A 27,765-nucleotide genomic window follows, 5' to 3' on the forward strand; every position below is an offset into this window, starting at 1 on the left:
CAATCAGGAAGATTCGTCTTCTATCATCTTAGTCATTAACTAGGAGAAAAACCTAGGACAAATTCCAAATAAACTCAGGAACCCTTGTTTTCTTCATTTGTGCCATGAAAGGGCTGAATTAGAGAAACTTGAGGGTGTCTTTATAATCCCAGGAAATCACGTGGCTTGCTAAGGACTGCAACTCTTATGTGTCCATCTGAACCTCCAATTCAAGGTTTCACATTGGTTAATGCTACGACAGCATGTTATCCGCACACCTAACAATGAAACACACAGAGGCTACCAGAAGCACTCATGAGTTTAGTCTCAAGGCCTTTAAGCAAGCACATAGCAACTGTAATAAAATTAACCTCACGGCTTCATCTTAGTTAGGAAGGTATTCTAAACCATGACTATATTTACCCATTGATAGCAACCAGAGTAAGGATGAAACAAGACCCAGGTCAGCCACCAGAGCCAGTCCAGACGTATCAACAATGTCTTCCTCGGGCTGTGCGTTTGCCACCTGCCTCCTGCCCCCGCGCTGGTGAGAAGCCCGCACAATTGAAAGACGCACGTTCTTTTCTCCTTTACCTTTCAGTAACCCGGATTTCAATGGCAGATGTGACCTAAAACTGAAAGTGTCTGCCTGCCAACTTGAACCCTTAACTAGAAATGATGCGACATCACAGAAATCACAGGAACGATAAGAGGCAAGGCATCCACAGCCCAGAAGCCGAGGACTCACCACGTGCTGCCGTCCAGTTTCCCGTTTCTCACCATCCACGGTCCCCAGCCACCACTTTGCTCTTCACATAGCAGAATACACAGTTAAATTAACTACAGAAATGCCAGAAAGCACACATCTGTGGCATGAAAGAAATCACGCAGGGCTTGCAACCTGGGCTGTAAACGATGGGTCTTGCCTCCAGTTAGTCCTTCATGACACTCAGGCTGTTGAGAGTAGAGCTTAAAAGGAGCCAATATTTAGGCTGCTACTGGTATCAAGAAACTTCACACAGGCCAGTTCACAGCAATAAGGTTAGGCTTTTCCCTATCAGTCATTATTTTTTGTTGTTGTTATTTTTTTCTATTAGTCATCATTTTTATTTAAAACAATAACGAGCGCTAACACCATAGTCTTTACTACACGGCAGACATGGTCCCATACTTTACATAGAGTAACTCACTTAACCCTCACGAGAACCTTTCTGCAGTAGACTAGTATTCTTATCCCCATGTAACAGAAGAGGAAACTGAAGCTTAGAAGAATCAAGTAACTTGCTCAAGGTCACACAGCTAGAGGCAGTGCCAGGGTTTGAACTCAGGCAGTGAGGCTCTGGCGTTCATACTCAGAACCACTATGCAGAACTGCCCACAAAATCAAGGTCCAAGTTCTCCCACCTCAGCTGAGCCTTCAATGGCTCTGGTACTCACAACTTACTACTACCCAACAGTCACTCTCAACAAACGACCTCCCCTCTCCTTCAGAGAGAATACACAGGCTCCTAGCCGTGACTGGTCTGTGGCAGGCATCCTCTTAAAAACCTGCCTAGGGCTCCCCTGTTCTCTCAAAACAAATGCCCTCAGGGCTCTAAGTCCCCCCTCTCCTGCTGCCTCAGAGACCTCACTCTCAGAATCCCCTTTCTATCCTTCACCCTCCATCTCTTCTCTTCCATCTCTTCCCCTCAACCCGGAAGCACATTCAAATATACCACCTGCAAAAAACACCCTAAACCTCCTTTGATCTTCATTCACTTAAAAAATAATTAATTAATTAATTAATTTTTATTTTTGGCTGCCTTGGGTCTTTGTTGCTGTATGCAGGCTTTCTCTAGGTGCAGAGAGTGGGAGCTACTCTTCGTTGCACTGAGCAGGCTTCTCATTGCGGTGGCTTCTCCTGTTGTGGAGCACAGGCTCTTGGCACATGGACTTCAGTAGTTGTGGCTCGCAGGCTCAGTAGTTGTGGCTCACAGGCTCAGTAGTTGTGGCTCATGGGCTCTAGAGCACAGGCTCAGTAGTTGTGGCACACAGGCTTAGCTGCTCCACGGCATGTGGGATCTTCCCGGACCAGGGCCCAAACTCGTGTCCCCTGCACTGGCAGGCGGATTCTTAACCACTATGCCACCAGGGAAGTCCCAATCTTCATCCACTTTTTTTTTTTTTTTTTTTTGCCGTACGCGGGCCTCTCACTGTTGTGGCGTCTCCCGTTGTGGAGCACAGGCTCCGGACGTGCAGGCTCAGCGGCCATGGCTCATGGGCCCAGCCGCTCCGCGGCATGTGGGATTTTCCCGGACCGGGGCACGAACCCGTGTCCCCGCATCCGCAGGCGGACTGCGCCACCAGGGAAGTCCTTCATCCACTTTTAATTCTATAGTTTCAGCCTCTATCTTCCTCTGTGACCACGGATTAATTGCTTACTTTCTCTAACAGGCTTCGATTTCTGCATCTGTGTGTCATGAGGGTCCTGGACCAGAAGGTCTCTGAGGTCCTTCCAGCTCCGACATCTGTGGCTCTTAATGGAGAAATTTCTTGGAACAAACTGAGCTTCTCCACTGTCCCCGGAAGCCCCGAACTTAATTTTCTTCCGAGACTCCCAGCTGTTCCTGCAGCCAGCAGCGCTCTCCGCTTTCTCGCCATTTGTTTTCCAAATCCCGGTTGTCCTTTACGGCGTGGCTTCAGCCTCACCCGCTGTATCCCAGGATGTCCCAATCTTTAACTCTCCTAGGACTTCAGCTGCGAACCACAACTGAGCACTCTCCACTGATGGCACTGTATCCTTCACCTTACTGTTCTGTGGACCTTCATGCCCTCGCCCAGACTAAGCTCTCAGCGAGCAGGGACCAGTCACGTTTCTCTGTAACCCTTAAAGGACCTCACACTAAGTTGGTCAGCAGTAGCTGCTCAGCCTTGCTGGCTGGTTGGCTGAGGGTCACCCTGAAGCCACTGAGGAAACTAGTGGTCCGTGTACAAGACTCTGGTGTGAAGGACGACCACCCCTAGCTTCCACGCCTCTCTTACACAGAAATTTGTAAAACATCAACTTTTTATTCAAAAGCATCATCCAAATTTAGCAATAGGAAAGCTCAGCTAACTCCTTGATTTTCTTCTCTCCGAATCAGAAACTGTTAACAGCCACGTTTCCCTTTGATCCAAATGTAAGTGATCGCAAGTGCTGAAGCTTTCTGGGCCTCTGTTTGACCCGGGTTCTACTTCCACTAACACACATTCTCCACGGTTATTAAGTTCCCTGACTTTTCAACACATATAGCATTATGTTACTTCCGCACACTTGCAACTCAACTTCCAGGAAACATCTGGAATAATATCAGAGAGTTGGTGTTTGATCAAAACTACATCCTCTGCTTTATTCACTTGGAAGTGACTAATTTCAACCCTTAGGTTTGAAGTTGAGCGCACATGGCTGTGTATGTTTCAGGAGTTTGCACCAACAGAGAAGACAGGTCTTCAGTGAAGAATCTAAAGCAGTGTTCACCTCCTCGGCCCTAAGAGAACTACCAAGGTACTGCTCATACCGGGAGTGCTGTTCTCCGTTTGGTAACAATCCTGGGTCACTACTGATGGCTCAAAGTGAATCCCAAGCTTCCTCAAGCAGAATTTTAAACTCAGTTTAAAATTTTGTTTTCAGGGCTTCCCTGGTGGCGCAGTGGTTGAGAGTCTGCCTTCCGATGCAGGGGACACAGGTTCGTGCCCCTGTCCGGGAAGATCCCACATGCCGCGGAGTGGCTGGGCCCGTGAGCCATGGCCGCTGAGCCTGCGCGTCCGGAGCCTGTGCTCCGCAGCGGGAGAGGCCACAGCGGTGACAGGCCCGCGTACCGCAAAAAAAAAAAAAAAAAAAAACCATTTTGTTTTCAGTGAATGCTCCACAGCACTGGTGCTCAACCCTGGTCACACGTGAGAATCCTTGAGAGCAGTGGTCCCCAACCTTTTTGGCACCAGGGACCGGTTTCGTGGAAGACAATTTTTCCATGGACCCGTGGTGAGGTGGTTATGTTTCAGGCCGTAATGCGAGCGATGGGGAGCGATGCGGAGTTGGCAGAGGAAGCTTCGCTCGCTTTCCTGCCGCTCATCTCCTGCTGTGAGGCCCCATTCCCAACAGGGGCCCGGGGGTCGGGGACCCCTGATCTAGAGCACGTTCATGAACACCAATCAATGCCCAGCTTCCTTCCCACCAACCCAGCCTTCCAAGATTTCCATTTAATTGCTATGGAGTGAGATCTACACATCAGTATTTTCTTCAAAGCATCTCAGCTATACTGAATGAATTCAGGTAATCTTTTAGGTACGATAAGGGCACTCTGGCTGTGTTTTTGAGAAGGAGTCTTTCGTTAGTGGAAAAACTGGTGAAATTCAAATAAGGTCTCTGTTTAGTTAATGGTATTGTACCAATGTTAATTTCCTGGTTTTGTCTTTGGGCTAAGGTTTTGTAAGATGCTCACTTTAGAGGAAGCTGTGTGAGAAGCATACAGGAACTCTCTGAGTTATGTTTGTGACTTTTCTCTAAGTCTAAAAGGAATTCAAATTAAAAAGGTTTTTAAAGGAGTCCTTTATTTTTAAAGATGCATACTTAAATACTCATGAATGAAATGATACGCCTGAGATTTCCTGCAACACAGACCAGTTAGGAAGATGGCAGGGAGGGAGTCGGGTGTGGATGAAACAGGAGTCTTCACAAGCTGATATCTGTAGTAGCTGGGCAATGAGGACAGGAAGGGTATCTGTCTACTTCAGTGTGTGTGTAAAATTTTCCGTCATATATATTGGAGGAAAGAATTCCCAGGTGATTCTAACACTCATTCAGGGCCAAAAAACACTGCTCTGGAGTCCTGAAAATGTGGTATAATGAGCTCTGTCTGGTACTATCAGCTACGAAATACTTTCCCCAGCTCCTTGGCAATGAATTAGTCACTTAATCTTTCTGTACCACACTTTCCTAACTATGAAATGACAGGAATGGAGTAGAGGACCTTTCAAAAAGAAGACAGGAAGCATTAAAAAGCTGATTTATTCTAAAATCTTATGAAAGTTAATACCATAATTAATTTCTAGCACAGTCAAAAATGATAAGGTCTTACATCCACAAAAGCATTTTCCCAAAGGATGCTCTAAAAAGCACTATTTCTATAAGATGTTAATAGATGTTACCTAAGATAAGGGTTCCGAAATCAAATAAGTTTGAAAAGTGTTGATTTTCTTTACTGTAAGATTCCTAAGAACTTTTAAATAAGATAACATGCACTGTGACTTTCCAAGGGTGGTTATGAAATATGCAGAAAGTCTGACCTTCTTTACATGGAACTAGTTTTATGGAACTTATTTTGGAAAACAATGCTCTAGACCAGTGGTTCCCAAATCCCAGGTAACGGAGAATGGCGTTAGCATCATTTGGTAAGTTTATTAAAATAATGATTCGCAGACCATGTCCTAGACCTACTGGGGGAGAGGAGAATTCAGTATTCAAAGAAAAAATCCAATAATAATAATTCATATAATCCAATGCATAGTCATGTTTGGGACTTAAGCTCTTCAGATCATAACGCAGTAAAATAAATATAGTATCTGAAAGGCCACACAGATGCCAACCAAAATAAAAGGTCATATTTAATAGTTTTCCATATAAAAGTATTTAGTCCATGAGAGAAGCATACATGCATACAACATTTTATGAAAGGTAAGTAGTAAAATATTGGAGGTGTTGACAAATTTAAATCTATCAGTATAACTAATGACTACTTAGTTATAGACATACTACATCCTTGAGATTACAAACTGATCATTAATTGCAGTGATTCTCCACCCTCTCCTTGTGTATTTCCTCATGTCTACCTTCTCTTCCAGAGTCAATGATCAGGACTATTTTGTTAAACTCCAGGCAGTGCCATTCACATAAGTGGTTTCTCCACGATGCAGCTCCTGACCTCTTCTTTTTATGACATTACTTTAAGGTAACAGAACAGAAATCCCTTCTTGATTGAAAACTTTGGAAAACGTATTTACTTATACCTTGGTGCTCCCAGAGCTGTGCCATGCAGTGGCCCAATCAGTGATATATTTAAATGCTTCAAAGAGTACCTACTTTCTGGTATTCATAATTACTCAACATGTGTACCACACTCTTTCACTTACTAAGCACTTTCACATGAATTATCTTGTGTCTTTCCTCACAAAAACCCTGTGGGTTTAGTAGGCATAATTGTTTCTATCCAACCAATAAGAATCACCGAGCTTTTCCTGCTAACACAGTGAAAAATATAATTGAGGGAGATGTCAGGGCTCCTGCTCTCAAAGAACTGATACCCGACTGGAAAACAAAATATAAATTACATGCAGGAAAGGGTTGAAATCAATTAATGTTAGCCAAAGCAAATCAGTATGGCAGGACTTCACATATACTAATAACAGTTAACACTTACTAAGCAATTTAATATTCACTCAACCCTGCGGGTCGATTACTAAGGTTAGACCCATTTTTCAGATGAGGAAAACTGAGACCAAGAGAAGTGAAGTAACTTTCCCAAGCAAATAAGTGGTGAACCAGGATTCAGACTCCAGATTAGTCTACTCCGTGGACCACTCTTTTCCACCATCACATTCCACTGCTGGGAAAGACAATCTTCTCAAAGCAATGGGGACAGATGTCAAGACACTTAGATAGAAAATGACTGTTTCCCAGAAAGTTGGGATCATTGGCTCTACACCCCAGGAGAAAAGGACTCAGGAGTCACAGGGAGGCACAAGATTGAGTCAGCCATGATATTTTCTCACAATAAGTTACCTCTTTGATTCGTTTGACCAAAGCGTTCTGATCAAAAGCAACAGCCTCTGCACACTGACGGAGGTGATCCTGATAACGGAGGCAGAGCTGCAGCACCTGCTGAGAATCCAACTTCTCCAGTCTGGTGTTTGTTGGAGAAGTCTGGCCACTCAACAGCCCTTGGAAGCAAAAAAAGAATAAAACCAAATGAGATGGAAATTACTAATAAGCTTGTGAATAAAGTAGCTTAATAACAAGTTCACTGAAGGCAGGGTAAGAGGCTTAAATGTAATCTTGCATCTTTTGTCATATACCTGTGACAATCACAGCAACTATCATTTATGGAGCATCTTACGTGCCAAGCACTTGGCACAGCGCCTCCTGTGCATCACTTTTCATATAATCGCTCAGGAAAGTAAATTATTATTAGCCCCGTTTTATAGGCGAGAAACCCAAGACGCCGCGAGGTTAAGTAACTTTCCTAAAGTCACATAATAAGTGATTTCTCCAAGACAGAGCACCTGACCTTACAGCACTACTTTAAAGCATCAGGAGTATAAACCCCCTCTTGACTGAAAAATCTGGAAGATGCACCTACTTAATTCCTTTAACTAATTAAAATGGTTGTCTGAGAAACAGAAAGAGTGTATATATATATATGGAAACTGTTAGGAGGAGATGCAAAAAGGAAAACATTTAAAAGGTGAACAGGATGTCCACTAACACACCATAAGCCTCAACCTTTACATTTTCTTTCAACATCAGTTTAGTTGTGTAACTATTAAATTCCCTTAAATTTGAACAGGACGTTATATTTTCAGAGCCTTTCACACAGAATTATCTTCCCTTTCTTTAAGGTGTGTAGAACCGGATAATTATTAGCATTTACAAAAGATGAAATACCAATGGAAGAGGCTAAATGACGTGCTCAGGGTCACACAGCAAAGTCCTGACTAGAACTCAAGCCTCCTGACTTCTGGTCAAGTGCTTACTGTCACCCTGAAGGTTCACAAACTTTCTGGTGTCAGGACCCCTTTACCCTCTCAGAAATTACTGAGGACCCCCAAAGAGCACTTGTGTATGTAGTTTAAATCAATATTCATCTGTTAAAAATTAAAACAGAAAATTCTTGAATATTTATTAAGTCATTTTAAAAATTAATAATCCCATTACATGTTAACATAAATAACATATTTTAAAGAAAATAACTCTACTCCCCAAAACAAAAAAGTGAGAAGAGTGGCACTCGTTTACATTTTTGTAAGTCTTTTAAATGTCTTGGCTTCATAGAAAACAGCTGGATTCTCAGACTTGCTTCTGCATTTAATCTGTTGCTATTTCACATCATGTAGCCTCTGAAAAACTCCACTTTACACTTGTAAGAGAGTGAGAGTAATTAGCAAATGTCTAAGTATTACTGTGAAAATAGTTCTGACTTCAGAGAATCCCTAGCAGGGCCCTGGGGCTCTCAGGCACTCCCCACCCCGCTGAGAGCAGTAACCTCACACCAGGGCCAATGGCACAACACAGGTCCTCTGAAATAAACACGACAGCACGTGCGCTGCACACCATCGGGATGAACTCGCCCACATCAAAGTCTGTCTTGGGATGCCTTCCCCAATCCTCCACTAATCTGTTCACCATTTCTAAAATTTTGTCATTTCAGGGGCTTCCCTGGTGGCACAGTGGTTAAGAATCCGCCTGCCAGTGCAGGGGACACGGGTTCAAGCCCTGGTCCAGGAAGATCCCACATGCCGCGAAGCAACTAAGCCCGTGCACCACAACTACTGAGCCTGTGGTCTGGAGCCCACGAGCCACAGCTACCGAAGCCCACGCACCTAGAGCCCGTGCTCCACAACAAGTGAAGCCACCGCAATGAGAAGCCTGCATACCACAACAAAGAGTAGCCCCTGCTCGCCGCAACTAGAGAAAGCCCGTGGGCAGCAATGAAGACCCAACGCAGCCAAAAATAAAATAAATAAATTTAATTAAAAACAAAAAAGAATAAAAGAGAGTTAAATAAATAAATCAATAAAATTTTGTCATTTCAAAAATGTTCAAAAACGGAATAATCTAACATGTAAACCTTTTGGGATTTTTTTCACCCAACATAATATTGGGTTGGCCAAAAAGTTCATCGGGTTTTTCCGTAAGATGTTACCCAATACCTTAGAGATTCCTCTAAGTTGTTGCATGTATCAGTAGTTTGTTCCTTTTATTTCTAAGTAGTATCCCACAGTATGTACATCCCAGAGTTTGGTTAACCATTCACCCACTGAAGGCCATTTGGGTTGTTTCCAGTTTGGCGACATGACAAACGAAGCTGCTATACAGCTGTCGTACAGGTTTTTGCGTAAACGTAAGTTTTCCTTTCTCTGGGATAAATGCCCAACAGTGCAATTGCTGGGTCGCATGACAACTGCGTGTTTAGTTTTATGAGAAACGGTCAAACTGTTTTCTAGAGTGCCCGTAACCTAGCAAATGGGGGGCTTTTCAGACCACCAAAATCTCCTAACCAAATTATCAAGGGCTACCCTACTACTGACAAAGAACACAGTTCCAGGAGTGCAGCCTTCGGAAGAAAGGAACAGCTTTTTGCTGTCAATCGAGGACTGAAGTAGAAGAAGAGTGAGAACGGGGAGTTCTCTGCTAGTCTAGTGCTTAGGATTTGGTGCTTTCACTGCTGTGGCCCGGGTTCAACCCCTGGTCCAGGAACTGAGATACTGCAAGCCGTGCAGCACAGACAAAAAAAAAAAAAAAAAAGAGTGAGGAGGCAATGTGGGAAGAGGAACGAATGATTCTGTGCCACCAACAGTGGGCCAGGATAACGCAAAGGCCATAAAGGAAACACTGATATATCCAGCAAGATAGAAAACAAGATTCCTCATGGCAAAAACAATATAAGTTAAAAACAACAACAACAAACAAACAAAAAAACCCACTGCTACTCATATCACAAAGGGTAAGCTTCCTATTGGATAAAGAGCTCCTAGAAATTGGCAAGAAGAAATTCAGCAAAAGAAAGACAGACAGAGGATGTGAATGGCGTTTCACAGAGAAGTAAATACCAAGGCCTCAACTCTAAGATGCAGAACCTCACTCATAATAAGAAAAATAGAAATTAAAGCTTCACCTCAAGCCCATATTACACCTATCAAATAGGTAAAAATCCAAGAGTGTGATAAAAACTCTCCAGGTGGAACTGTAAGGAAACAGGCATTGCTGATTTTTATGTAAGTTGTTACTGCCATGGAGGGTGAGTTGGCAAAGGTATCAAAATTACAAATGCATGAAGTCTCTAATGCAGCAATTTCTCTACTAGGAATTTATATATACATTAGCACACATGCTAAATGACATATACTTACGTATAAGAGTATTCACTGTAGCAGTGACTGTAATAGTAGAAGCTAAGCAAACACCTCAGTATCCATCAGTAGGGAGCTTGCTAATTAATCAAGGAACATCCATAAATGGAATTATGTGACCACAGAAAAGAATGAGGAAGGTACATACTCACATGGAAGAATCTCCCTAAGATATTAAGTAATAAAAGGAAGGCACAGACTTCCCTGGTCGCGCAGTGGTTAAGAATCTGCCTGCCAATGCAGGGGACACAGGTTCGAGCCCTGGTCCGGGAAGTTCCCACATGCCGCGGAGAAACTAAGCCCATGCGCCACAACTACTGAGCCTGCGCTCTAGAGCCCGCGAGCCACAACTTCTGAGCCCTCACACCACAACTACTGAAGCCTGCACGCCTAGAGCCCGTGCTCCACAACAACAGAAGCCACCACAATGAGAAGCCCGCGTACCACAACGAAGAGTAGCCCCTGCTCGCCGCAAGTAGAGAAAGCCTGTGTGCAGCAACGAAGACCCAATGCAGCCAAAAATAAACAAATAAATTTATTAAAAATAAAAGAAAGGTATATAGAATAGTGTATGGGGTGTGCTACCACTGTGTAAAAATTGGGGAGGGGTACAAATAAATAAAAACATATATTCATATTTACTTGCATTGTCATAGAAACTCTGGAATGACTCCAAGAACGAGACAGTTGGAGAACAAGGGTAGGGAGGGAGAATTTCAGAGTATACTTTTAACATTTTTAAAACCATATGAATGTATTTCCCTTTCCAAAATGTTCACATAAATAAAGTCATTTTAACAAAAAGCAGCCAAGGTCCTTCTCATCTATCAGTGATGTCCTCTTGGGTGTTCTCTCCCCTTCCCCACCCCAAATATCCCCAACTCTGTCCGTCAAAACCAGTTCCCTATCTTTCATGCTCACCAGGGCCTATATGGCTGGATGTACCTTCAAACAGTATCTTCTCCAAGGTGATTAAAAGCCTAACAAACTGTGAGCTGCTGGAGAACAGGGACCATGTTTTACTTTTTATCCCGTGCAGTACAGCACCTGGTACATAAAAGGTTCTCCGACTAGGCTAAGAGGATGCAGCTCTGTTGCTGGAATTCCAAGGGAAGAGTGAGCTGAGGGAGACTTTAGGAGGAAAAAAGGCTTCTCGGGGTCCCTACTCTGTCTTCTCCACATATACTTCGGAGTGAGGCGTGGTCTCAGTCCGCATCTGCTCCTCCCAGGTGAGTGAGGAAGATTTCCAGAGGCTGCACTGAAGAGCGGCAAGGCGGAAAGCTGCAGGGCCAGCCCAGGTCACCAGAGGCCTGAAGCAGAGGGCCCCAAACCCAGCGTTAGCTCTCAAACCAAAACCCTGACTCTTCCTCTTAAAAAGAAGAAGGTGGGGGAAGTGGGGGGAAAGTTGCCAAGTCTAGAAGGCACACTACGGTGTTCAAATCAAGCTGCCCAGCCAACTCCAAAGTCAAAGAAATTACACTTCCAATCACCCTCTTAAAGCACAATTGCACCCTCCCCCAAATCACCTAAAAACAAAGCCCAGGTACGTGGGTCTATCATCAGAATGTGCTCCTTAGACTCACAGGAATCTCTGAAAATCTGCCACAAATCCTGCTCTAGAACACAGAAGAAGCAAGACAGAGAGAAAAAGATGGGCCACTTTTTCTACTCCTGAAGCTACAGGGCTATGGCAAGACAGGCCAATCCTACAGGCAACGAGTACAAAGTTTTCCCATCACTCTCAAGCGTCAGGAACCCGTCTCCCCCATTTTGATGACTGACCCACTCCTATATCTTCTGATAAAAGGAAGAGGGAGGACAGAAAGCTGGGTAAATTTAGAGGTGGTAATTATTTTCATTTTCAGAAGACCACATGCTGCCAGGCCTCCGAATTGTTTTTACTCTGAATGCACATTCAATTTTTTTTTTTTTAATTGTAGACGCTTTAAATGAGGCGTGTGCTCTCCTGCTCTCTCAACCCCTACCTGAACATGGACAGCCAGCTTCACTCACTCCCATTACCGGCCCGGCCTCTGAGGGCCTCTAGGCTTACACCTCGGTTTCAATCCTTACTTACCAACTCTAATAATAACCTAAACCCTTAGCTCAGGTAACAGAGAATGAACCCTGTATCCCCTTGAAATTATCTTTTGTATAGTTTTATAAATGGTCTTTATGGTTAAGTTTTTTTTCTTTTTTTACATTACATAAATTTTCAAACATACAGAAAAGTAAGAAAAAAATATATACCCAGATACCATCTAGAATCAGCAACTGACATTTTACCATATCTACTTCGTCTTTGTTTTTTTCTTTTCCTGAGCAATATGAAAAAAATTAAAGATCACGACACTTCATCCCTAATACTCCGTTCTTCTACGTATCTACGGTTAGTTCATGTTAAATAAAAGTTTCTAAATTACGTCTTCTTTATTGTGCTAGGGAACAGGGCCATTACCCTCCGTTTTCTAATTCTTCTTTAGCTTAAAACAGTGATGCATGCAAAGTAGATGTTTATTGAGTTAAAAACATGATTTAATAGATTCCATATTTGCAAATGGTAAACACTGGAGACATTTCCTAAGGCCTTGTTGAAACCACTTTGTTTATACAGGAATGGAGTGGGCTCTAGGGAATGGGTGAGGACCAGGCCTGAATATTACACAGACCCAGCAAATTGCCATCTGTACCTAGCTCTTTGTATAAAGTGTTGAGTGGAAAAATCATCAGGTTAGAAATTTGGAAAATATTTTGCTGAGCAATCTTTTTCTTTCTGAAATGTCAGGTAGGAAAAAAAAAAGTTTTTCTAAAGTATCGTACAGAGCCATATGGGTATTAACCTCTGCTATTATCAAACTGAATTCCTTAACTTTTAGACGTTTAGCTGCTTCCAGGACTGGAAATGAGTACTGTGAGTAATGAGCTCACATCTGGATAACAGTATAACAAGCTCCATTTCCTCTTACAGAATCCAGAAAGCAGAATGTATGTAACTTTGACAAAAGTTACTGTGAAGGTACAATTAGGCAACAGATAATTAAAAAAGAAATCTCCCCCCAAACTAATAAGGGATTTTTGACTCTGCTGGTCACAGTATATTTCAAAGTCAAAAGCACATAAACCATGTGTATTATTTACCTAATATGAACTCTAGTTCTCAAAGGCACTCTCTCACCTTCCCTTAAAGAAAGGGAAAAGTCTAAAAACACCTGACCCACCTGGACAGGACCTTATGATGTGTGTTAGTGATCAATTCCTTTGGGGTATTCAGAAAAAGGGTGCCCTCCATGACTGGTTCCCTTAGAAACTTGTATCTCCATTCAGTCACCTCAGAGGCACACCAATCTCACCCAGGAGAAGCAGCCACCCAGAATGGCTACCATCATTGTTTTGGTTAATCTATGTGGCAGAAGAGACTGCAAGTATAGACAGCCCTAGAATAACAACCAACCTATCACAATGTTTGGTGTGGAGAGAAACAATGCTCCCAGGATGTCCCTCCTAACGGTTTCCAATACCTACCAGAGGGCCAAGAAAGAAGAACTTCCTCACTGAGGTAGTGCTAAAGACTGAATGTCTGTGTCCCCCCCAGAAGTCATATGCTGAAACCTAATGTGATAGTATAAGGAGGCAGGGCCTTTGGGAGGTGATTAGGTCATGAGGGTAGAGCCATCATGAATGGGATCAGTGTCCTTATAAAAGAAACCCCAGAGGGTTCAATTGGCCTGTCCACCATGTAGGACACAGCAAAAAGACTGCTGTCTGTGAATCAGGAAGTGGTCCCTCACCAGACACTGAATCTATCTGCCAGCACCTTGATCTTGGACTTCTTAGCCTCCGCAACTGTGAGAAATAAATTTCCGTTGTTTGAAGACATCCAATCTGTGGTATTTTGTTACAGAAGCCCAAATGGACTAAGACAGGGAACAAGGGAAAATGTGATTTGAGCCCCATTATTATTTGAGCTGTGTGAATTTGGACAATTTACCTTATACCTCTGAGCCTCAGTTTTCTCATGTAAAACTGGGATAATAATCACCTCCCTTTTAGGGTTTGCCTAGCATACAGGATCCTGATAAATATCTGTTCCCTTTAATCTTGCCTTTCTTAAGACCCAGGAGGTAAAGGGGCACTCAGGCTTGGAGGGAATCTATGGTAGGTTACAGAAAGCATTTCATCCCTCTAGGTTCAGGCACCCATTGGTCCATGGTCAACGGCCCTGGTTTATGGTACCAAAGAAACAAGAACAGCGGATGTCAACAACCAAAAGTAGATACAGCTTTTACAAAAATGATCAGTAACCACAAATGAGCCACCTCACTACCCTCGAGGAATCCTATCCACCGTTATGAACTTAGCTTTTTAAAATCTCCTCCCAAAGAGTTAAGCAAAAGGTTCAACTCATCATCTTCCCTCAGTAGTTCCCAGGTTCAAAGCCTTGCTTTCCTGTTGAACTTTCAGGCCAGGGAAGGGAGGCAACATGACATAATGAAAAAAAGTACAAGCTCTGGAGTCAAATAGACCTGGGAATTTGAATCCAGGGATTGCCATTTACCACTTGTGTCATGTGAGGGTAGTCACTTAACTTCCCTGAACTCAAACCCTTCATCAATAAATTAAATACTATGCACATTAAAGGAGTACTGTGAGAATTATATCAAGTTATGCCTGGCAGAGTATCTGGCACAGAGTAGGTACTCAACTCATGTTAATTTTCTCAATGTCCCCAGGTCCCCAACTACCAACTCTTGCCACAATCAAATAAGCAGGGTTTCAAATCTGGCTGTATGACTGGCCAACCCTACCATATATGAATATTTGCTAGCACCTCCTTCTATAAACCAGCACTGTAGAAAATAATAAAGAAGTGATCCTACACCTCAAGCAGATTACTAGAAGAAGCGGGAGTTAAATACAAAGAATGCAGATATAAATAGGGACTAAAATGAAATAGAACAACAGAAGCCCAATTCAAAAATGGGCAAAGGACTTAAGTAGACGTTTCTCCAAAGATGCAAAGAAGTCAACAAACACCTTAAAGATGCTCAACATCACTAATCCTCAGGGGAATGCAAAAAAAATCCCACAACAAACAAAAGAAACACACACCACGAGATACCACTTTTAACCAACAAAGTGGCTATTACCCAAATAGAAAATAATAAGTACTGGTGAGATGTGGCGAAACTGAAACCTTTATGCATTGCTGGTGAGAATGTAAAATGGCGCACCCACTGCGGAAGGCAATATGGTAGTTCCTTTCAAAACGAAACACAGAGAGCATTCAGGGAAAATGGTAGAATGGGAAGCACCAGGAATCTGTCTCCTCACCTAAACAACAATTGCACAGGCAGACTCTGTCTGATGTAACTATTATACTTTGGAGCTCTGTAGTCTATAGAAGGCTTCAACTTCCAGGGGAAGGCCTGGATGGTAAACTGTGGTTAATTTCAGTCACTTTCAGCTCTTAGCACAGCAGCACCTATCCATCCCCCAACCCCTGTGGCAGGCAGCTGTGAGCAACTTACACACAGCTTTCAGGAGCCAGGGTGGGCAAAAAGGACCCTATCCTTCAAACATCAGGGGTCTGTATTCTGACCACTGATTGGTTCTTCTGATCACAATGGTACAGACACGGAGGCAGTGGCCACTGTTGTTGCACATCCTCCATTATTGCAGGCCCCTCACTCTCCAGCTAAAGTGACTTCCAGGGGACTTAAAGGACTGGTACTTTTTTCCTTCCCTTTCGTTTTTCTCTTTTCCCCTCTTGGAGCTAGACATTGAACATGAGAACATTCAAAAGCAGCCACATATTTGGGGGAAATCAGAAAGTCACTGTGCATGCCCAGGAAAGGTACAGGCTCAGAAAAGATCTGGGAAGCCCTAATCCTCAGCAGATCGATAGCCTACAACAATCAAACAAAAGCCAGTAAACCCTGGAGAAGAAGCAGCTGATTTCTGGAGTTACCTCACTGTTAAATTCAATGTCCAGTTTTCAACAAAAAATCACAAAATCCACAAGAAACAGAAAAGCATTCCAAGGTACTGTCCCAAACAACAGAAACAGAAAAGGATCTGATGGCAGATCTACTACACAAAGATTTTTAAACTGTCTTAAAGATGCTCAAAGTATTAAAGTCAAGAATAATGAGGTATAAACAAAATGGAGATATCTCAAGAGACAGAAAACCGAAAAAGAAAGAAACAAAAAATTTTGGAGCTGAAAACTATAACTGAAATGAAAATTTCACTAGAAGGATTCAAAGGCAGATTTGAGCAGGCAAAAGAATCAGTGAACTAGAAGTAGGACAATGGAAATTGCCAAGTCTGAGGAACGGAAAGAAATAAGATTGAAGAAAAGTAAAAAGAACCTAAGGGACCTGTGGGACACCATCAAGCAGAACAACAAACATACTGCAGGAGTCCCGAAAGGCCTTTTCTCTTGAAAAAGGCAGAGAAAATATTTGAAGAAATATTGGCTGAAAACTCCCCAAATTTGATGAAAGGCATGAATATATATATATCCAAGAAGCCCAACGAACGCTAAGTAGGATGAACTTAAAGAGATCCATACCAGGACACATTATAGATGGTCCACAACTTATGATGGTTCAACTTGATTTTTTGACTTTACGGTGGTGCAGAAGCAATACACATTCAGTAGAAACCATATTTTGAACTTTGATCTTTTCTCAGGCTAGTGATATTCAGTATGATACTCTCTCAAGATGCTGGGCACCAGCAGTGAGCAACAGCTCCAAGTCAGCTATGTGATCAAAATGGTATACTTACATCCATTCTGTACCCATACAGCCATTCTGTTTTTCACTTTCAGAAAAGTATTCAATAAATTACATGAAATATTCAACACTTTATTATAAAATAGGCTTTGGGTTAGATGACTTTGCCCAACTGTAGGCTAATGTAAGTGTTCTGAGCATGTTTAAGGTATACTAGGCTAAGCTATGGTATTTGGTAGGTTGGGTGTATTAAATGAATTTGTGATATTTTCAACTTACGCTAGGTTTATAGGAAAATAACCCCATTGTAAATTGAGTAAGATCTGTATAATCAAACTGTCAAAAGTCAAAGACAAAGAGAGAATTTTGAAAGCAGCAAGGGAAAAGCAACTCATTCCATTCAAGAAATCCCCTATAAGATTATCAGCAGATTTCTGAACAGAAACTTCACAGGCTAGAAGGCAGTGGGCTGATATATTTAAAGTGCTTTTATGTTCAAAACTGTCAACCAAGAATCCTATTTGCAGCAAAGATATCTTTCAAAAGTGAGGGAGAAATTAAGATATTCCCAGATAAACAAAAGCTGAGGGAATTCATTACCACTAGACCTTACCTGCAAGCAATGCTAAAAGAAGTCCTGCAGGTTGAAATGAAAGGATACTAAACAGTAACTTGGAACTATATGAATAAATAGATATCTCAGTAAAGGTAAATACACAGAAAATTATAAAAGCTAGCATTATTATAACAATGGTATGAAACTCCACTTTGTTTTCTACATGATTTAAGAGACATATATTTTTAAAAATTATTAGTTTATGTTTTGGGGAAATGTATAAAGATGTAATTTTGTGACATCTACAACTGAAAGGAGTGAAGATGGAGTTGTAAAGGAGCAGAGTTTTCATGGTACTGAAGTTAGTCTGATATAAATTCAATATAGAGTGTTAATATTTTAGTATGTTAAATATAATCCCCATAGTAACAACAAATATAATAGTTACAGAATATACAAAAGAAAGTAAGAAAGGAATTTTAAGATTTCACTACAAAAAAATCAACTAAACACAAAATAAGACAGTAATGCAGGAAATGAGGGACAAAAAGCTATTAGGCATAAAAGAAAACAGAGCAAAATGACAGAAGTCCCTCCTCATCACTAATTAAATGTAAATGGAATAAACTCTCACATCAAGAGACAGAGATTGGCATTATGGATTTAAAAAACAAAGGATAATCCAACCATATGCTATCTACAAAAGACTCACTTTACATCAAAAGACACAAATAGGTTGAAAGAGAAAGGATGAAAGAAGACATTCCAGGCATATAGTAACAAAAAGAGAGCAAGGGTAGTCATACTAATTCAGACAAAATATACTTTAAATCAAAAAAGTTTATAAGAGACAAAGAAGGACATTATATATTAATAAAAGGTTCAATACAGCAAAATACATAACAATTGTAAACATTTATGCACCTAATAACAGACCATCGAAATACATTAAGCAAAAACTGACAGAATTAAAGTGAGAAATAGACAGTTCTGCAATAATAGTTGGATATATCAATACCCCATTCTCAATAATGGATAGAACAATCAGACAAAAGATAAGAAAACAGAGGACCTGAACAACACAGTAAGTTACTTACATCTAATATACACAGAACACTCTACCCAACAACAATAGAACACACATTCTTTTAAAGTACACATGGGAATATCCCAGGACAGTTACAAGTTACAGATATCATACCAAGTATTTTCTCTAATCACAGCAGGATGAAGTTAAAAATCAATAACAGAAGGAAAACTGAAAAATTCAAACTTGTGGAAATTAAACAACCAATGGATCAAAGAAGAAATCACAAGGGAAAATTTTAAATACTTAGAGACAAAGAAACCAAAAACATAGTATACCAAAATTTAAGGGATGCAGCAAAGCAGTGTTAAGGGGGACATTTATAGCTACAAAAGCTTACATTAAAAAGGAAAAAAAGATATCAAGTCAACAACCTAACATTACAACTTAAGGAACTAGAATAATAAGAACTAATATAGAAAACCTTACAGATTAAAAAACAATTTTAGAACTAATATCTGAATTTAGTAAGGTAGAAGGATACAAACTCAACACACAAGGGCTTCCCTGGTGGTGCAGTGGTTAGGAATCCGCCTGCCAATTCAGGGGACACAGGTTCGAGCCCTGGTCCAGGAAGATCCCACATGCTGCAGAGCAACTAAGCTTGTGTGCCACAGCTACTGAGCCTTCGCTCTAGAGCCCTCGAGCCACAATTACTGAGCCTACGTGCCACAACTACTTAAGTCCGTGCACCTAGAGCCTGTGCTCCTCAACAAGAGAAGCCACCTCAATGAGAAGCGTGTGCACCATAACGAAGAGCAGCCCCGCTCGCTCCAACTAGAGAAAGCCAGTGCACAGCAACCAAGACCCAACACAGCCAAAAATAAATAAAATAAATTTAAAAAACCCAAAATGTTAAAAAAAAAAGTCAACACACAAAAATCAGTTGCATTTCTATACACTAACAATGAACAATCCAAAAAAGATATTAAGAAAACAATTACATTTACAGAAGTATCAAAAAGAATAAAATACTTAGGAATTAACCAAGGAGATGAAAGACTTGTACAATGAACACTCCAAAACACTGCTGAAAGAAGTTGAAGACATAACTAAATGGAAAGACAACTCATCTTTCATGAACTGAAAGACATAATATTATTAAGATATCAATACTACCCAAAGTGATCTACAGATTCAATGCAATGCCTACCAAAATTCCAACTTTTTTTTTTTTTTTTTTTGCAGTATGCGGGCCTCTCACTGTGTGGCCTCACCCGTTGCAGAGCACAGGCTCCGGACGCACAGGCTCAGCGGCCATGGCTCACAGGCCTAGCTGCTCCGTGGCATGTGGGATCTTTCCGGACCGGGGCACAAACCCATGCCCCCTGCATTGGCAGGCGGACTCTCAACCACTGCGCCACCAGGGAAGTCCCAACATTTTTTGCAGAAATAGAAAACCACATCCTAAAATTCATATGGAATCTCAAAGAAACCTCAGTAGTCAATCCTGAAAAAGAAAAGCATAGTTGCAAAACTCATACTTTGTCATTTCAAAACTTACTACAAAGCTACAGTAATCAAAACAATGTGCTACTGGCATAAACACAGACATACAGATCAACGGAACAGAAGAGAGAGCCCAGAAACAAACCCTCACATATATGGTCAAATGATTTCCTACAAGGGTGTCAAGACCATTCAATGGGGAAAGAACAGTCTTTTCAAGAAATGGTGTTGAGAAAATTGGATATCCACACTCAAAAGAATGAAGTTGAACTCTTATCTAACATCACATACAAAAATTAACTCAAAATGGGTCAGAGACCTAAACTATAGAACTCTTTGAAGAAAACAAATGGCAGATGCTTCACGACATTTGATTTGACAATGATTTCTTGTATATGACACTAAAGATACAAGCAACAAGAGAAAAAAAACAGACAAACTGGACTTCATGATAATTAAAAAATTTTATGCATCAAACGGCACTATCAACAGAGTAAAAAGACAGCCAAAGGGTTAATATTCAGAATACATTTTAAAAAATCCTAAAACTCAACATAAAAACCAAATAACTTGATTCAAAAATGGTCAAAAGACTTGAATAGATATTTCTCCAAAGAAGATACACAAATAGCCAATAAACACATGAAACGATGCTCAAAATCACTAATCATATGGGAAATGCAAATCACAACTGCAGTAAGATACTACCTCACACTCATTAGGACGGCTACTATCAAAAAAGCAGAAAACAACAAGTGTTGGTGAGAATGCGGAGAAATTGGAACCCATGTGCACTGCTGATGGGAATGTAAAATGGTACAGTCACTGTGGAAAACAGCATGGTAGTTCCTCAAAAAATTAAACATAGAATTACCATATGATTACCAGCAATTCCACTTCCAGGTATATACCCAAAAGAAGTGAAAGCAGGGTCCCAAAGTGATATTTGTACACTCACGTTCATGGGAGCATTGTTCATGAGAGTTAAGAAGTGGAAGCAAACCAAGTATCCACCAATGGACGAATGGATAAGCAGAATGTGGTATATACATACAATTATTACATTATTCAGCCTAAATGGTACATTATTCAGCCTAAAAAGGAAGGAAATTCTGACATACGCTACAACATGGATGAAACCTGAGAACATTATGCTAAGTGAAATAAGCCAGACGCAAAAGGGAAAATATTGTATGATTCCACTTACATGAGGTACAAAGAACAGTCAAATTCATAGAGAAAGAAAGTAGAATAACGGTTGCCAGGGGCTGAGGGGAGGAGAAAATAAGAAGTTACTATTTAATGGGTACAGAATTTCAATTTCGGATGATGGAAAAGTTCTAGAGATGGACAGTGGTGATGTTGCACAAAAATGTGAATGGACTTAATGCCACTGAGTTTCAGGCTCAAAAAGGGTTAAGATGGTAAATTTTGTTATGTATGTTTTACACAACAAAAAAAGTCAAGTAGATTGAGTTTAATTTTTGCTAAACAAAAATATTTCACAATACCCCTCTAATAAAGTGGTCAAAAAATGTGTGGCCAATAGGGAACAAAAGAAAAAATATAAACCAAGGATATAAAAAAGGATATACCAATATGTATATACCAATATTTACATTTATATATACCAATTTATATATACCAATATAAAAAAGGATAAACCAAGGGGAAAAAAATAAGTCTCATTTCCTTCTCTGAAAACTGAGTTGAACCATGTTTTCTTCCAAGTCTACACTTTGAAAATTCCATGTTTCTATGAGGAGAGAGACAAAGTAATATTCTAGACTGCTATACCATGCGTGCTTCTTTTTTTCTTTTTTTTTTTTTACAAAGACTGATTTAGAATTATTTGCAGAAAGGAACATATTCAAATTCAGAAGACCCTTACTCTGAGTATGCAAATAAAAGAAATGCAGTCTAGGGACTTCCCTGGCGGTCCAGTGGTTAAGAATTTGCACTTCCACTGCAGGGGGCACAGGTTCAATCCCTGGTTGGGGGACTAAGACCCCGCATGCCACATGGTGCGTCTCAAAAAAAAAAGCAGTCTACTACAAACATACGTAGTTTGGATGCCACAACCTTTCAGCACGTCTCACTGAATGAACACAGAAAGCCCACTCTGTCTCACTTGTCTGGAAGAAGGACTGCCAGCCTGTAAAAATGAGGCACCTGGGTCCTCCCTGCAACTTGGTAGCTAGGATTCACCACGCCCAGGTGTTCTCCACTTGCTGAAACGTCAATACCCCAAAACTGCAGCTGTCCAGACAGAGTGAGGATGGTTGCTTGCAGCACCAAAGGCTTCTTCCCCTGCTAAAAGAGTTTGCTTTAAGGAACGAAGTGGTCTTTTAAAAATTGGCATTTAACATATGATTCTACTTATAGTAGTTTGAAGACTGTGTACACAGCTTCTTAGAAATACAGGCTCTGCAAGGCACACTAAGACCGACTCTAAAAGAGGAGAGGCTATCTTTTTAGAGCCAACAGCAAGCACATTGGAAACCTGAATTTTTTTTTTTTTTTTTTTAGGTTTTCAGAAAGATGAATCACAGATTCACTTTCCACAAAAACAAATGAAGTACTAAGAAAAGGATGCGACAAAAAAGCCATCTGAAATGTTAATACCGGACTTCCTTGCTCAGAGGGGTTGCCCTTCTTGTAGGTGCTAACTCATGGCTTCCTTGCAGGATTACATACCCTGTCCCGTGGATAATGACACACACAGGATTGTCTACAATGAAGAAAACACCCTGATCATATGGAAAGCTCTCATTTATTAGTAGCTTAAAATGCTGAGGCAATATCGTTCATTTATAACAGCTAATTTCTAAGCACAAGATGGATTTTTAGGGGAAAAAACTGATTTTTCTACACATGAAGTCTACTAATAAGGAAAACGATCTTGATTTCTATGCAGCTTATATACAATTAACAGGAAATAAAGAGTATTTTTTCTATAAACAGAGAGACTTAAGACCCAGGGAGCTGGCAATAAAGCAAAGTGTCACATACGAGAACCCAGTCACCTATTATATCAAAGCTGAAGAACCAAGAGCCTCTTTTTTCCCACCTGCCCTGCAGCCAGAACACAAGGTTGTAACAGAAGTTCCGCCAATCTATACACATGCCCCAGCCTCTAAATAGGGAGCAAGTGTTGCAAACTAGGGGACTTCCAAGAGGTACATTCTCTGGTGACAGCAGTTTCTGGAGAACCAGTGCTTCTGAGGAAGCAACAGAAGCAGAACCAGTGGCCAAGTTCAGTCTTTACGGCCAGCTAGCACCGTTTGTGGCACAAGGCATGTCAACTGCTTGGTCGTGACAGCAAGCAGTGACCTCCGTGGGTGAGTTCCGTGGCCTGATTTTGGCCATTATGCTTGGGTAGGTTGTCCAAAACCTGATTCTAGAGCTCTTCTGGAGATCCCGTAAACTAGCCGTTGTCCTTTCAGTAAGTTCTTTCTTGGCTTAAATCAGCCAGAAAATCTGACTGATACACTTAACCTCGATTTCTCTATCAGGGGTAAAACGACGTACCTTGAAGGTAGCTGAGAGGATTAAACAAGATATGTTAAAGCCCTTTGTAAACAGTAAGCCATATATTATCATCATTTACTAAAATTTAACTGTATGTCAGGTACTAGATGAAGCATTAACTTTTGAGAAAAACTACAGCTAACATTAATGATGGCATTCTCTTAGCCAAGCACTGTGCTGAACGTGTTACACGTTTTCCCTTCCTTGTCAGGACAACCTTGGGAGGCAGATTTTAGTTTCGCCTATACTAAGTAAGTAAATAGTAATAATAATCATGACAACAAGTCACAGTGATGGAATTAACGAAGAAATACTGTAAATTAATGGGTTTTGGTGACAGAAATATTACTGTAATTTAAGGGAGATAATACAGTAGCCAAACCAAGAATTGGAGTTGCCAGTTCTTGAAATTCTAGGGTCCAAAATTTGGCAACTTACTTATTTAAAATACCATTTTCCTCTTAATTTATGCTTAAGACAGTTCTGCTTAGTTGAGACTTGATTACACTTTGGAATCAAAATGTTTTCAGCAGCAACATAGCTCAGTTATGACAATCTTACTCTTCAGGGGCTGGATCTCTGGAATACGCTTGGTGGAAGGTTCATTTTTGGGAGTTACCCTAGCATCCTTTTTGTGTATTATTATTGACCATCTTGCTTTCTCGCGGTTACCTGGTAAGGTCCTTGAGGGAGGAATCATGTATTTTTGTCTCTGAAATTCAGACCCAAGGCACATAAGTGCCTTACAGACGTATACAAAGTAGTTCTCCGTATACGTCTGCTGTTTCATGTACTGAATGCTCATAGTTGGATGAGTTCTGCAAACACACAATTAGTGCCCCCTTGGGCCTTGGCTAAAGCTCCCTAATCCTGAAGGCTCGAGTGCTCAGCCACCCCATTCCATTTCCTTCAAGCAAAGTTCCGATTTAAATTTATTTCTCACCAGAGCAAGAGACACACATTCTGTTCATATCTCTCCAAAGAAATGAACTCATTCCTGTCTCTAAAGTAAACTTACGTCACCCGTATTGAAAGATATAGGCTCTTCTTGTGCAAGCAGTAAATGAGGCCTTAATCTATAAATCACTTGACTGCAGTCTTTTGAAAATTCGGCAAAGGCAGTGCTATGGAACTACTGCTAAAAGTGATACCAAAGGTCAACAAAACCGAGGATTAAACTTTGTTCTTTTCCCCTAGCAACTACCTAAACACACACACAGTATATCCCGTCATCACTAAGTCAAAGCTTGATTGATCTAGTGTAATTAAATCAGATACTCAACAAGTCCCCTCCTTGGTCCTCTGACCCTTGGTCTCAAGTTCACTGAGATAATGTATCTGGATCCCAATGTGACATAAACGCAAGATTCACAGGGCTGAGAGATCGGGTTTCCACATTCCAAGCCCATCGAGCATGTGTGCCACTGCCTTTGTCGTAGAGGATACCCAAGTTATAAAAATTCAACCTCTCCCCACTATCCGTAAAGCACACAGCTGTGAAAACATCCTTCTTTATGGGACATACCAGTTGATAATATTCAGAAAGAAAAAATTATGTATTTGTTACTCTTTTCTCACCCTGTGCTTCAGTTTCCCCAGAGACAGAAAGGAGCCCCATAGGGTGCCAGGGAGAGATGGGAAGGAAATCCTTGGTGTGTCCAAACCAAGCAGAGAGGGGCTGGGATTACCAAAGAGAAGCAAGTAGAAGCAATATACTGCCAACAATCTTACCACACTACCAACATGACATATTAACTGAGTAACCCAAACATACGAACATTTTTTAACAGAAGTACATCTGATTTTATGATCTTATATTATGAAATTAATACAAATAAGTGAGGAGAACAGACTTGCAAACTGGTTGAATATATAGGTTTTACAATTAGACCTGCGTTTAAACCTGGCTCTACCTTTAATAGCTGTGTGACAGCAGAAGTCTTTAAACTTCTCTGAGCCGCAGTATCCTCGCCTGCCAGCTGAGGGAAATGCCTACCCTAAGAGGTTATTCAGGATTTAAAGGAGGTAATATATATAACACCTTTGGGGAAAAAAAAAAAAAAAGAGACACACAGAAAGAAATAGTGATAAAATGAGTAGTACCTATAGGCGCTTTGGAAGTTTTCTATCAAGTATAAAAATATGTGGAAGGTTTTTCTAGCCTACCTATGTTCACATATATAATTTTCACTACAAAGCAAGATAAAACTAAATTATACCTTGGAAGGAAACAAAGACAAAAAGCAGGTCAAACATATGTTTGTTTTCATGTTAATTAGAGTAAAAGCTAACAGACAAATACATAAACGTAAAGTATTTCCAGCATTATTTTTAGGGAGCTTTTCAATTTAAAAAAATGAAATGGTAAGTGAAAGTTATAAAAAATCAAATTTGGGCTTAAGGGACAGAACCACACTCAACTAATCAAAGCTGTCCAAAAAAGGAGCAGACTGCCTTTTATCACAATAACCTGTTTGGGATTAGATATTTAGCAAGTCAAGCCTGTAAATCTACTTCAGTGAGATAGTCTACAAAATACACTCAATTCGGGGACTCTGCACGAAGTAGAAGATTGGATGATAAAATTTTAAAAGTCCCTTCCAATTCTAAAGTTCTATAAACCTTTTTTTTTTTTTTTTTTTTTTTTTTTTTGCGGTATGCGGGCCTCTCACTGTTGTGGCCTCTCCCGTTGCGGAGCACAGGCTCCGGACGCGCAGGCTCAGCGGCCATGGCTCACGGGCCCAGCCGCTCCACGGCATGTGGGATCTTCCCAGACTGGGGCACGAACCCGTGTCCCCTGCATCGACAGGTGGACTCTCAACCACTGCGCCACCAGGGAAGCCCTAAAATTCTATAATCCTTGAACACTACAATATACAAGCAACTCTCTGGTGTCCATGGTAGAGTGAAGTTCACCTCTAATATCATCCCTAATAAGAGAAGGGTGTCCAAATTCAATTAAAGGACAGATTTGCCACTCCACTCAAATATGAAAGAAGCTAAATTAATGGATCTCATGACCCCCGAACCATGTTCTGTTTTCCTCTCTTGACTGCTTTTTTCTTCTCCCTGGATGCCTTCCTTACAATCTCTTCAAACTAATTCCACACATATTTACTGACCTTTTCTAGAAATCTATCCCAAAGAAACAAACTGAAACTCATAAGAAGATTTATATACGAAGATTGTTTATTGCAGTACTAAAATAATATCAAAGCTGTCCTCTAAGGGGAGAATGATTAAATTATAACGTTTATACGAAGAAATGTTATGCAGCTATTACATTTGAGTTTTAAAATAATAGTCAAAGGCTTCCCTGGTGGCGCAGTGGTTGAGAGTCCACCTGCTGATGCAGGGGACACGGATTCGTGCCCCGGTCCGGGAAGATCCCACATGCCGCGGGCCTGTGAACCATGGCTGCTGAGCCATGGTTCAGCAGCTAGGCCCGTGAACCATGGCCGCTGAGCCTGCGCGTCCGGAGCCTGTGCTCCGCAACGGGAGAGGCCACAACAGTGAGAGGCCCGCGTACCGAAAAAAAATAATAATAAAAAATAAATTAAAAAAATAATAGTCAATGACAGGAAATGCCACAATATAATCTTAAGTGAGATTGTGATATAAAATGACAAATTTAGCATGATTCTAATTGGAGAGTAAATGTATATCATATATATGTTTACACTAGAAGTAAATACATAGTAAAATGTTAACAGTGGCTATGTACAGGTGGTGGAATTTTTAATTTTCTTTTTTGTAACTCTTTTCCAAATTATCCAAAATAATCACATATTCACTTTGTGATCATAAAAAAGAAACATTAATTTCTAAAAATAAATATGAGCCAAAAAACCCTATCTAATAGTTATCTTGGTTCTATAACTCTGAAAGTGAAAATAATTCCTTTAAAAGGAGGAAGCCTGATATAAAAAAATAAGTATGCATCTGACCCTATGTTTGAGGTGGTTGCTAAGCAGTGTTGTCTTTAAACTAATCAGTAAACAAGGAACAGCTGGGACAATATCTAGTGTGATTGAGGATGTGGAACAGGAACTCTCATACATAGCTAGTAAGGACATAAATCAGCACAATCACTTTGAAGTCATTTGACTATATGTAGTAAAGCTGAAAATACATGTGCCCTACTAGACAGCAATTTACTCCTAGCTACATACCCTCCAGAAAACTCTCACACATGTGCACAAGGAGACATGTACAAGGTGCCCTCTGCAAAACTGTTTAATAGTGAAAAAATATGAAACAACTCCAACATTAATAGGACA

At 40.8% G+C, this 27,765-nt stretch overlaps 1 protein-coding gene across 2 annotated transcripts in view; it reads right to left on the reverse strand.

Moving 5' to 3' along the window:
• Positions 1 to 27,765, reverse strand: part of BORCS5 (BLOC-1 related complex subunit 5) — a 97,683-nt gene that overhangs the window by 25,501 nt on the left and 44,417 nt on the right. For both annotated transcript variants that reach the window (XM_019937629.3, XM_019937623.3), the window contains exon 3: positions 6,776 to 6,933. In XM_019937629.3, the coding sequence (XP_019793188.1) occupies positions 6,776 to 6,933 (158 nt within the window). The remainder of the gene's footprint in view (positions 1 to 6,775; positions 6,934 to 27,765) is intronic.

This window comes from Tursiops truncatus, chromosome 11 (assembly GCF_011762595.2).
Source record: "Tursiops truncatus isolate mTurTru1 chromosome 11, mTurTru1.mat.Y, whole genome shotgun sequence".
Lineage (NCBI taxonomy): Eukaryota > Metazoa > Chordata > Mammalia > Artiodactyla > Delphinidae > Tursiops > Tursiops truncatus.